We start from the raw sequence: 13,408 nt of genomic DNA, 5'->3' as shown, positions 1-13,408 counted from the left end.
CCGCCCACAGGTGATGTCCAAATACTTACTGACCCGAGTGTATAACTAAGTGGGGTGGGGTGATGCCCAAATAACTAGGTGGGTGGGGTGATGTCCAAACACTTATGGTCCCAAGTGCACAATTAAGCAGCGTGGCGTAATGTCCAAATACTTGTGGTCCTGAGTGTATAATTAAGCGGGGTGGGGTGATTTTCAAATACTTGCGGACCTGAGTGTATAACTGTGTGTATGGGGGGGTGATGTCCAAATACTTGTGGTCCTGAGTATACCTAAGTGGGGGGTGGGGTCTGTGATGGAGTCGTCACGGACTTGATGTCCCACTCAGCTGTGGCCTGATAGTCTAAACATTTTTTTTGTTTTTTTTTCGAATCGAGATGAATGTTGAGAGAAATGCAGCAGTTTTTGTCTTTTCAGGGACCCCATTATTTGGACAGTTGGTGTCTCAGCTGTTTCGTTACGTTATTAACGTGTCCCTCATTCAGATGTAAATGAATAAAAAGAAAAGGGGGAAAAAGTAGTTGATTTAAAGTGTTGTTTTTGGAATGTGTTGTCAATATGAAGTCCAAAGAACTGTCAGTGAAGCTGCTGAGCTGTTCTGCTCAAAAGCCAAAACAAACCCATCAGAGAGACTGAAAGGAGAAAAAAAATTAGATGCAGCCAAGTAAAGAAAATAAAATGTGGTGTTGAGCATGAGAAGATCCAGAAAATTATTTAAAAATAAATAAATAAATAAAAACCCTGGTAGATGGCAGAATTCCTTACTTAACTCAGGAAAACTGAACATCCTCTGAGACAAATGCATATTTGATTTGGCACAAGTTTTACACCGGATGCCCTTCCTGATGTAACTGTGTATTCTGGGGAGAATGGGTAGGGGTGGGTTTGAACTGGGAACAAGCACACTTAACCACATGGCCCACTGCCTCTTAAAGCCTTACATCTGGCGTGGGAACCGAACCGGCTTCTCCCACAGGGCGGTGCAGTATTATTCCCGATTGGCCTAGCGGGATAATCGATCCACTATCATGGAAAAAAAAAATTGCGATACCTGTATTTTTTTTTTTTCCTTCTTTTTCTCCTCCTCCCTGACATTTACTGGAGGCAGAAACTGGCATGTCAGACTTAAGCCAATAAAATAAAAATAATGTCTAGAAGTTACACAATACCTCTTTGATTTATTTTGTACAGATACAAAGCATCTTGTAAGTTAATGATGGGCTGCAGGTCATGATTATTTACATAATTAATTGATCGATTGGTTGGAGGTAGGAGTAAAGCAGTTCGTAGTAAAATAAACCAGAATGATTCACATTTAAGGAGCTGAAATGAAAGAATTTGGCTATTACAAAAAAAAAAACTCAAAATGATGAATTGATTATCGGTTTATTGCAGCTGTAGATGATGAGTATGGAGGGGCGGGGGGGCTGCTCGTGAATTGAAGTGAAGCAATGTGGAGGCAGCGTTGTGGCTGACAGTGGAACAGTGAGGAATTCTTATTTCAGTCTATGTATTGATCCAAACATTGTGCCGACTGCATCGTTGAGCCCTTAAAGGTGTTTAGTGATGCGAGTGTCTTCGGGCTGCAGCTCTGAGACCGAGGCGTTGGATTGCTGTGTTCCACTCGTTTATTTTAGTGATCCCGAAGTTTCCTCCCCATTTTTCACTCTTACAACCTGCATTAATCTGAGGAAAAGTCTTTGCTGTGACTCTAAGAAGAAAGTAAAACATCTTGTTTCTATGTAATTCAGCTGACCTGTTTCCTTTTTCGGTTTCGGGGAGATTGATGTTCAGCCACGGTAATCGCGTTTATCGCCGTCTGCAGTACAGTTGGTCATTAGGCAGAGCCGCGTGGTGGTTATGTTTATATTTAAATTGGTTACAAGTGTCACAGTTGTATGACACAATACAGCAGAGTCGCACAAACACGCGTCGTGTATGTTGTAGCTGTAGTGGGATCCTGTGTTTAAATGAAGGTCCAAGTCTTTGTGATCGTCAAGTTTTAGTCCATGAGCCAGTCTGTGAATTTTGACCTAATGGTAACACCGAATGGCCCAGTCACACAGCACACGACGATTCCTGAACGAAGGGAAAAAGTAAAAAACGTCACAATTCGTTGAGAAAAGGTGGACGAAAGAGCTTTTATCGCCGAACAGTCTGCGAAGCAAGAGCGCAAAAGGGACGAAAGAGGAAATTAACAAAACTGAAGCTCACGATCTCGATGAAACGCACCTGGAGCCACAGCTGGAGCAGTGTGTGTCTGCGTTCCAGGACTCGGCGCTGGGACGGAGCTCATAGCACCTGAGTCCTGGAGAAACTGCAAACAGAATCTGTGGAGATCTGTGTGCACGTCAGTGGACCACCTGCTCTGGTTCCTCGTCCAGAACAAAAGAGGGATCATCTCCATCATTATCAGAATCCACACTGTCTGTTGACACGCTGCGCGCTCCGTCTTCCTCCAATTTAAAAAAAACAAAAAAAAAACAAAAAACAAAAGTGCGCCATGGTCACTGCTGTATCACAGTATTGTGTTCTAAGCCATATATATTTATTTATAACAGAAAACTGTCAAAAGGGATAATAAATATAAATGTAACGATGATTGAATATATCAGAACAGTAAATTAATCAGTGCGTGTGAACGTGCGCATTGACTCACGTGCGGTTATTCCACCAGCTGATCACTGATTCATAACGTGAATTTTGCCTTCCAGAACAGCTCTTTATATAATCATTTTGATTCATCTGCCTGTTGCTACATGTACAGAAGGACTGGATTGTCATTCCTACACTCGGATTGTTATATTTAATAAAAATAATAAGCACACGCAGGAGCTCCTGCTGTCGCTGATGCTGCATTCAAGTACCGTCGGAAATTACACAACTTATTGTTGTTTCAAATTCAACAGTTGCTTGTGGCAAAATAATTATGTCCACACAAAATATTTATTTTGGCCTATATAAGGTGCCTGAGCCCATTGAAGCTGCTCCCCCCCCCACACAGATCAAAAAATTCCAAGCAAGCAGGCTGAGTTTGTCCTATAATTTCCGATGTACTTGAACACAGCAGCAGCCTCAGCGCTCACAAACCGGCTTCTGCGCTATGAAAACGTTCAGCTGCTCCAATGAAGTCAAATTAAACAATAACATTACAAAAACTACACAAACGCTTAAAAAACATCAAGAACTACAGCAAAACGAGACAGACGAATTGAGGTTTTCGTTGCCCTTCGTTCAAAATTTTCAACAGTTTAAAAATCCTGACGAAGCGCCCGCTGCAGGAACAAGGCTGCGCGAAGGTTAAACGATGTCAATGAAAGTCAACGAAGGTCCAGATTTCTTGTTTCGTCAGGTCTTCGTCACCCTTCGTTAAGTGCCCTGTGACTGGGCCATAAGGCAGACCTGGGCAAACTGCTGCCCGGGGGGCCACATGCAGCCCTTTGCATGTCTCTGTCCGGCCCTCATGAGGTCTGTAATTATTATTACATATATTAAAATTGTCAAGCTTGTGTGTTGCAAATCATTAGAGAGGTTTGTTTAGGTATATTTAAATATTTACGTATTATTACAATAATAAAAATGACCTATAAAAGCTATTAAATAGGTAATTTTTTGTAAAATTTATAATGGGAGACAGCCGAGTTATTGATGGTGTGGCTCTTGGACATAATTGAGGTTCCCTATGTGGCCCCTTGTAAAAATTAATTGCCCACCCCTGACCTAAGGGGGAAAAAAAACGACAATTAGAATCCAGCCTCATTGTATCATGGCCTACACAAAAATGTATGATAGTCCCAGGGTGGTAGCTGTAGCCAGGTAGGGGTCAATGAGGAATTACACAGAGGTCAAACTTTTAAAATGCTCCAGTCATGTTGAAAACTATATCACATTATTTGTCTGATCATTACAATTCCAAAAAGGTATAATTTGGACTATCTATGATGGAATGTTTTGGAGTTATGGGGTAAAAACAGCAAAAATGGTGACAAAGGTCAATTTCAGTTTGTACAGGGATCAGAAGTTAAAGTTGCTCCAATTTCAGCAAAGAATGATGCAAATTATTCATTGAAAAAAGGATCAATAAATGGAATAATTTTGACTGTGTTGAATGCTTTGTCTCCAAAGTAAAGGTCAAACAAGGTCAACATCCATGGAATTCTGTGACATGTGACATATGTTACCCTGTAACATGATAACTAAGCATGACAGATGGCGCAAACTATTCCTTTTTAGAACCCTAATAACCCTATGATCCCTACCTGGCTACAGCTACCACCCTGGGATGGCTATCATACATTTTTGTGTAGGCCATGATACACTGAGGCTGGATTCTAAGTGTCATCCCCCCCCCCCCCCCCCCAAGTGGTATCGAAAACCTGTTTGGCTGATGGACTATTCCCGTCTTCCAGTGTGCTTGTGATACTTGGTCACTAGGTTGCTTTTTCCGGATCCTTCGATAACACCAGAACGACTTTGTGTCAAACGGTTACTTATGGAGACTCTGTTGTGGAGCATCGCTTGCCTTGTGAAGGAATGTCAGCTTTGACATTTTGGCCACGTGGTGCGTTTCTGTTTGATCCAACATGTTGGTGCCTCAGTATGGAGGCCAAGAGTTCACTTGTGTTTCATTTTTCTGATAGATTTTTACTTTTGTAAGATGTCTCGATTAGTTGTCTGCCTGGTCGGTTGTGATGTGGTGGAAGCAGAATTTGTAGGTCTTGATTTTCAGTCGCTAATTCAGTGTTATTCCTACCTCTGGAGAATCTAATAGGTTGCCATTCCCTCTGTGACACGTACATGCTACACGCTATTACTTGACGATACCGACATTGCATGTATATTGACGGTTTTAGAGTATCCCAGAATCCTTTGCGCGCTGGGGAGGGAGGCTTGATAATGGCTCAGCTTAATGCTAACTTTAACATTGAAAATAACAGACATGCTAACGTGTTAGCATCGGTCCCATTTTTAAGTTATAAAATACATCTACCAACTGTTTCAGAAGACAATAACAGGTCGGTTTAACATAAAAAAGGTAAATATTACAGACATATTATATCACAGACATATGCGCTTTAAGGTTTTAGCTGGGAAAAATTAAGATAAAGCGAAATAAAACAAAGAACCAATGAAGCAGCAGATCGAAGATTGAAGCACTGCTTCATTGGTTCAAGGTTCAAACCAAAGCCGCGCTGCAGAAATGGTTGATTATACAGACCCTGCAGCGGGTCTGTATAATCAGTGTAGAGAAATGATCATTTTCCTAACAAACACCCCCAAAAACAACGGCCACTCTGAAGGACTGATAAGGGAATCGTTAAGCAAAAAGGCTATTGATGACAAGGGATCGAATCATTTCTTAAGGACACCCAAAAAGAACCGGTTCCCGACACACAACCCTAACAGCAACATGCTTTTTTTTTTTTTTTTTTTTTATACATATTTTGGTTGAACTCCAGTGTTGCTAACAAGTTGTCGCAAACCCTTGTTTACACTGACAAGTAATCTCAGCCTCCCCAGCGAGAATATGATTATGTGCGAGATTTGACACTGCAAAGGTGTCAATATGCACACTCACCATCTCCAAATACCGCAGTGCCATACAGCATGTTCAACCTGTGGAAGGACCAGTATCCTGATTTATCCTTCTGCTAGTTCACATATGAGAGTGTCTATAGGTGGGTTTCAGTTACCCTTGAAACTGCACAATTTGAAAAAGCAAAAAATGCACTTTTTGAAATTGCACATTTGAGGCAAAAATTTCAAAAAAAAACTTTTTCATGTTGTCATTATGGGTGAGTAGAATTTTGAGGGGGGGAAAAGGAATTAACTCTAATTTGGAATAAGGCTGTAACATAAAATGTGGAAAATGTGAAGCACTGTGAATAGTTTCCTGATGCACTGAATGATGCATATTGTTGAAAAAATTGCAATACTCAGTGTAATTTACTGCAGGTCTAACACTAGAGCTGACAATTCAGCTTGTGTTACCATGTGGTTTAATCTTATATTTACGTCACCATGTACTCATAGATCAGTGGGAGATACTGATGCTGAATTTGTAGGGGTTTTTTGGGGAGGGGTCGGGCAAACCTGAAAAAGATTTCACTTGCATGAAGCGTTTTTCTTTTTTTTTTAGTTGAAAAGCCATATTTTACAAAACTACATCAGAAGCACCTTTTCCGCAATTATAGATCACATGACATACAGAAAGTCACATGGCACTGCAGGGAGTGGACTGTTAAGAGGGTCCATCGTAACGTGCAAGGGGTTCTTCTGCGACACGATACCAATTTAATGACTCGTGCAGCTTTAGCGCCTGAGCACTTTGACGCCTGAGGTTGTGCATGTAACAATGTTCTGCTGGACAGTATCTATGCTCGGTCTTTTGGATCCCACCGCCCCCGCCAGTGTCAGGATATCTTTGTTTAAGCTCCTGCCTGAGCTCAGTCATAATTAAAACAAAGTGGCACAGGTGCTCGGGTAGGAAACTGATGCCATTGTAAAGAATTGCCTCCATTTGTCAGTCGGAGTGGAAAATTGGCAGCCTGTGTGTTGCTCAGGGCAAATCCTGGGATATTTTCAATTAGTTATGCCTGCAGGAGCACGACGCTCTCTGGCTGTATTTATAGCCCGACCTCCCCATTGTGCGCTGCATTTCCCTGTGGCTACCTGATTAGGAAACTCCATTGGTCTGTTACCATTTTCAACCACTTTTCATCCCCTAAACTGCTGCTTATCTCACCTCATCTTTCTTCTCACCTGCTTTCTCTCTTCTTCCCGTTTTAATGAAGTCATAGGAACGCTGGGTGAAAATGGTTTCCAGTCACAACCATAATCACCTCCTCTGTCTCAGATTTAATTCAGAAGTATCTTCATAGGACTTCCTGCTTTGACAAAGAAACGTTTTACAGTGCATGGGGAAAGTATTCACAGCACTTCACTTTTTTCCACATTTTATGTTTGTCATTCCAAAATGGAGTAAGTTAAATTTTTCCTTCAAAATTCTACTCACAACACCCCATAATGACACGAAAAAGGTGAAACAGCATCACAAACAATATTTTTTTTAAACTTTTGCAAATTTATTAAAATTAAAAAAAAATTGCCCATTCCTCTTTGCAGCACCTCTCACTCAAGCTCTGTCAGGTTGGATGGGGAGCGTTGGTGCACAGCCATTTTCAGATCTATCCAGAGATGTTCAATTGGATTCAGGTCTTTGTGAATGTCCTTGAGTGGCCCAGCCAGAGCAGAGTTGTCCTGAAGCCACTCCTGTGATATCTTGGCTGTGTGCTTAGGGTCATCGTCCCGCTGAAAGATGAACCGTCGCCCCAGTCTGAGGCCAAGAGCGCTCTGGAGCAGGTTTTTATCCAGGATGTCTCTATACATTGCTGCATTCATCTTTCCCTCAATCCTGACTCGTCTCCCAGTTCCTGTTGCTGAAAAACATCCCAACAGCATGATGCTGTCACCAACATGCTTCACTGTAGGGATGGTGCCTGGTTTCCTCCAAACATAACACCTGACATTCACGCCAAAGTTCAATCTTTGTCTCACCAGACCAGAGAATTTTGTTCCTCATGGTCTGAGAGTCCTTCAGGTGCTTTTAGGTAAACTCCAGATGGGCTGCCATGTGCCTTTTACTAAGGATTGGCTTCTGTCTGGCCACTCGAACATACAGGCCTGATTGGTGGATTGCTGCAGAGATGGTTATCCTTCTGGAAGGTTCTCCTCTCTCCACAGAGGAATGCTGGAGCTCTGACAGAGTGAGCATCCGGTTCTTGGTCACCTTCCTGATTAAGGCCCTTCTGCCCTGATTGCTCAGTTTAGACGGGCGGCCAGCTCTAGGAAGAGTCCTGAACTTCTTCCATTTATGGATGATAGAGGTCACTGTGCTCATTGGGACCTTCAAAGCAGCAGAAATGTTTCTGTTCCCTTTCCCAGGTTTGTGCCTCAAGGCAATCCTGTCTCAGATGTCTACAGACAATTCCTTGGACTTCATGCTTGGTTTGTGCTCTGACTCCCACTGTCAACTGTGGGACCTTTATATGTAGACAGGTGTGTGTCTTTCCAAATCATGTCCAATCAACTGAATTTACCTCAGGTGGACTCCAGTTCAACGGTAGAAACATCTCAAGGATGATCAGTGGAAACAGGATGCACCTGAGCTCAATTTTGAGCTTCATGGCAAAGGCTGTGAATACTTATGTACACGTGATTTTTTTTTTTTTTTTAATAAATTTCCAAATATCTAAAAAACAAAACAAAAAAAAAACTTTTTACATTGTCATTATGGGGTATTGTGTGTAGAATTTTGAGGGGAAAAATGAATTGAATCTGTTTTGGAATCAGGCTGCAACATAAAAGAATGTGGAAGAAGTGCAGTGCTCTGAATATTTTCCAGATGCACTGCACATGGATCAGTATTTTTCTTTTTAGTCACCTCAATGTTCGGAAAAATTGCTTCCATTAACTATTTTGACAACCACTTCAGATAGTTAAGTGGATAAGGAGCTGGCCTGCTAATATATAGACCTGGGTTTGAATCTCACTCATGCTATCCATCTGTCCTTGGACAACAGACTGTCACCCCAACTGTAAATGCATTGAATGAGACTAGGATTCAGGATTTGCCTTGGCTGGGGCAGTAACCTGCGTTGGACTGGCGTCCCATCCAGTGGAAGTCATAGACTCTCATCTGCTTGATGCTGCGGAATCCGGAGATCAACATCGGCACCAACAGGCCTCAGGTCCTGTATAGGACTGACTGACTTCTACATTTGCTTGTGTTATCAGACATGAGGGTCACCCTGCGTAGGAAACTCATCTCGGCCGCTTGTACTCGCGATCTCATTCTTTCGGTCATGAGCCAAATCTCATGACCATAGGTAAGGGTCAGAACGTAGATCGATCGGTAAATCGAGAGCTTTGCTCCCCTACTCAGCTCTCTCTTCATCACGATGGTCCGATACAGCGACCGCATCACTGCAGATGCTGCACCGATCCGTCTGTCTATCTCACGCTTCATCTTCACTTGCTACCGGCAATGCGAACCAAGCTCCTGCTGTGGTCGTACAGGGACCGGATAGCCCTTAGCAAAGGACCCCAGACCCCGTACTCCCAGAGCACCCCCCCCCCCCCCCAACAGGGTGCCCCGAGGGACACGGTCGAACGCCTTCACCAGATCCACAAAGCACATGTGGACTGGTTGGGCGAACTCCCATGAACCCTCGAGCACCCGATGGAGCGTGTAGAGCTGGTCCACTGCCGCGACCAGGACGAAAACCACACTGCTCCTCCTTAATCCAAGGTTTGACTATCGGTCGAATTCTCGTCTCTAGTACTCTGGACTAGACCTTACCGGGGAGGCTGAGGAGTGTGATCCCCCTGTAGTTGGAACACACCCTCCGGTCCCCCTTCTTAAACAGACAGACCACCACCCTGGTCTGCCAGTCCAGAGGCACTGTCCCCGACTGCCATGCGATGTTGCAGAGGCGTGTCAGCCAAGACAGTACCACAACATCCAGAGACTTAAGGTACTCAGGACGGATTTCATCCACCCCAGGAGCCTTGCCACCGAGGAGCTTTCTAACCATCTTGGTGACTTCGGCCTGGGTAATGGATGAGTCTGCCATGAGTCCCCAGTCTCTGCTTCCTCTTCAGAAGACGTGACGATGGGATTGAGGAGATCCTCGAAGTATTCCTTCTACCGCCCGACAACATCCCCAGTCAGGGTCAACAGCTCCCCACCTGCAACGTAGACAGTGCTGGTGGAGAGCTGCTTCCGCCTCCTGAGGCGTCGGACAGTTTGCCAGAATTTCTTCGAGGCCGAATTTTGGTGCACATGAACTAACCATGTGCACCAAAATTTCTATTGGGGGGAAAAATAGCCTAAACCAAGCTTAGAATAGTATTGGACTCCATCAAACTTAAATATCCATGTCAGTGCCATGTCCACAGGGGGGCGGTGTACTTGCAGGTACAATGAGAATGAACTCTCATTGAGACACGAGCTGTTTGGTGTTCAGAGGGTTAACTACGACTGCAGGTTGTCGTCATATTTTCTGTTCCACAATCGAGAAATAATTCTACTGCACATCATCATATTCACCTTTAAGTAAAAAAAAGAAAAATTGTGCTGTTTGTCACCCTTCAAAAATATGCAGTTATTGTGCCACAGGCGCCAGTCTTGAATCATTTCATTTGAAATTCTAAAAGTCTATGTGACTTGTTAGAAATACTGAAACAGTGTGGCCCATTCCGTTTAGTGATGCTGCGGTTTTCTGCATTTACTCTTATATTTACACTCTGAGGCTGATAATTGGAACATAAAAGTTCAGTGCGCCCATGTGCTGCCATAAAATTTAGATGCTGTTCTGTGTAAAGTGGAAGAGCAGGAAAAGAAAAAGGTTTCTTTCTTGTATGTCTGTCGTTCTTATGTCTCTTTAATTGTTTGATGTGAAACTGCAGTTCTGTTTCTTTGACGTAGGTATGACCAGGATGGCCATGCCATAGAGGGAGAGTCTCTGACGGAGGCCAGAGGCCCTGGCGGAGGCAACACCAACTGGAAGACTCTGTCCGAAGTCAAGAGTGAGCACATGGGACACGGGGAAAAGGTACCGTTAGCTTCAGTCTGTCTCACCTGTAATCTGTCAGTGTTGATCATTCAGATTAGATAAAATGTTATTGATCCCTTGGGAGGACTCCCTCAGGGAGTTGAGATTCCTGCAGCATTGTACAACCCCAAAGTTGGGATGTTGTGTGAAATGTAAATAAAAACAGAATACAATGATTTGCAAATCCTCTTCAACCTATATTCAGTTGAATACACCACAAAGACAAGATATTTAATGTTCAATTTGATAGACTTTTTTGTTTTTGTGCATATATTTGCTCATTTTGAAATTGATGCCTGCAACACGTTTCAAAAAAGCTGGGACAGTGGCAACAAAAGACTGGGAAAGTTGCTGAATGCTCACAGAACACCTGTTTGGAACATTCCACAGGTGAACAGGTCAATTCAAATCAGTGTCATGATTGGGTATAAAAGGCGCATCCCCAAAAGGCTCAGCTGTTCACAAGCAAAGATGGGGCGAGGGTCACCACTTTGTGAACAACTGTGTGAAAATATAGTCTAACAGTTTAAGAACAATGTTTCTCAATGTTCAATTGCAAGGAATTTAGGGATTCCATCATCTACAGTACATAACACTATGTAACAAATTTTTATTTTTGTTTTGTTCCTGGGTACACAGTATGTTTTCCTAATCTGTTATGCCTTAAATAAATAGAAAATAGCTGTTATTCCACAGAAACTTTGCTTCTGTGATCAGGACATTGATATTTTGAAATTTGTCTGTTTTCAAGAATATGAATAGACGCGTTCTGAATGTCATTTTTCTGTCATTCGTGACACATTCCTGACATTCTTAATGTGACTTAACGTATCTGAATAGGTTTCTTAATAGTGTGTGTTGGTGCGTGATATTCTTGATATTTGTGGAGCATGTTTTTGCCTGTCAAAAAATCTTCCACGAATGTCACACACCACCCTCATTTCGTCTCACGTCGTGGAGGTCGCAACTGAGCGTACTGATCCGTCTTGATGAATAGTGATCCTTAATAGAACGTGACAACGTTCGTAGTGGTTTCTGTGATGGTTCTTGGAGCCCAAACTCACGTTATTACGAACTGACACGGAAACTGTCAAGTTTTGACACGACTTGTAACGTGGCGTCACATTTCACTGCGCGCCACGACGAATCAGTTTTCTGTCACGTGTGCACAATTAAACTCGGCTCCAAATGTCATTCCACAGTTCCTGCTGAAGCTCCTCAGGATGCTCCTGCAGGTGTTCTACCTGCTGTTGTAACCGATGAGCGGGAGAACGAGTCTGAGCCAGAGGAACCAGAGGAGCGAGACTCACGTGCAGCCAGACATCTCTGCACCTCCTCCAGTTCGGCGGAGGAAGAAGCGTGCGCACAATTAAACCCTGCTGCACCGCATTCAGTTTGATTGCTGACACCAAGTTGGCTAAAAGTCTAATTTCAGTGCTCTTCAGCGCGCTCCTGCAGGTGTTCCACCTGCTGCATGTGCCTGATGTTTGGGAAAACTGTGCATGCAGTCACAAAGTTCTTCTGAAAAACTGGAGCGATCTGAATTCGGTTGGATGAATATGGGTGTGTGTGTGGAGACAATTCACCTCGTTCACAATGTGACAGAACGTAACGATGCGCTGTTACGTGCAATAGCGCGCAACAACGTGGAACACTATTCTTGACCGTGCGTAATGGTTCCTGATAATTCTCCAGCAACATGTGCCATTAATCGTAACATGTGGTAACAGGTTGCAGCAGTTCCTGAGGACACCTGATGCCTCTGCCCCGAATCATCACATTCGTGATTAGCGGCCAAGAATGTGTACTTCGTGGCATTCGTGACTTGTCGTTATGTGTAAACGCAGCATAAAGGATCTTACCGCGTGGGCTCATGAACACTTCAGAAAACCACTGTCAGTTAACACAGTTTGTCACTACATCTACAAGTGCAAGTTAAAACTCTGCCTTGCAAAGTGAAAGCCATACATCAACAACATCCAGAAACGCTGCCACCTTCTCTGCGCCTGAGCTCATTTGAAATGGACAGACGCAAAGTGGGAAAGTGTGCTGTGGTCTGAGTCCACATTTCAAATTGTTTTTGGAAGTCATGGACGTTGTGTCCTCTGGACAAAAGAGGAAAAAGACCATCCAGATTGTTACCAGTTCAAAAGCCAGCATCTGTGATGGTACGGGGGTGTTAGTGCCCATGACATGGGCAACTTACACATCTGTGATGGTATGGGGGTGTGTTAGTGCCCATGACATGGACAACATACACATCTGTGATGGCACCATCAATGCTGAAAGGTACATCCAGGTTTTGGAGCAACACATGCTGCCATCCAAGCAACGTCTTTTTCAGGGACGTCCCTGCTTATTTCAGCAAGACAATGTCAAGCCACATTCTGCACGTGTTACAACAGTGTGGCTTTGTAGTAAGAGTGCGGGTACTAGACTGGCCTGCCTGCAGTCCAGACCTGTTGCCCATTGAAAATGTGTGGCACTTTATGAAGCGCAAAATACGACAACGGAGACCCCGGACTGTTGAACAACTGAAGTCTTATATCAAGCAAGAATGGGAAAGAATTCCACCTACAAAGCTTCAAAAATTACTGTCCTCAGTTTCCAAATGCTTATTGAGTGTTGTTAGAAGGAAAGGTGATGTAACACAGTAGTAAACATACCACTGTCCCAGCTTTTTTAGAACGTGTTGCAGGCATCCATTTCAAAATGAGCAAATATTTGCACAAAAACAATAAAATTTATCAGTTTGAAAAAAACAATTTGCAAATAAAAATACCAGACATACTAGT

At 43.3% G+C, this 13,408-nt stretch overlaps 1 protein-coding gene across 1 annotated transcript in view; it reads left to right on the top strand.

Annotated features, from left to right (window-relative positions):
* rpa1 (replication protein A1) overlaps nt 1-13,408 on the top strand; it is a 64,060-nt gene that overhangs the window by 39,294 nt on the left and 11,358 nt on the right. The window contains 1 exon segment of the mRNA XM_034169160.1: nt 10,487-10,613. Within this exon segment, the coding sequence (XP_034025051.1) occupies nt 10,487-10,613 (127 nt within the window).

This window comes from Thalassophryne amazonica, chromosome 4 (assembly GCF_902500255.1).
Source record: "Thalassophryne amazonica chromosome 4, fThaAma1.1, whole genome shotgun sequence".
NCBI classification, from domain to species: domain Eukaryota; kingdom Metazoa; phylum Chordata; class Actinopteri; order Batrachoidiformes; family Batrachoididae; genus Thalassophryne; species Thalassophryne amazonica.
The sequence above is the reverse complement of the archived record's forward strand: the minus strand, read 5'-3'. Positions and strand labels throughout refer to the sequence as shown.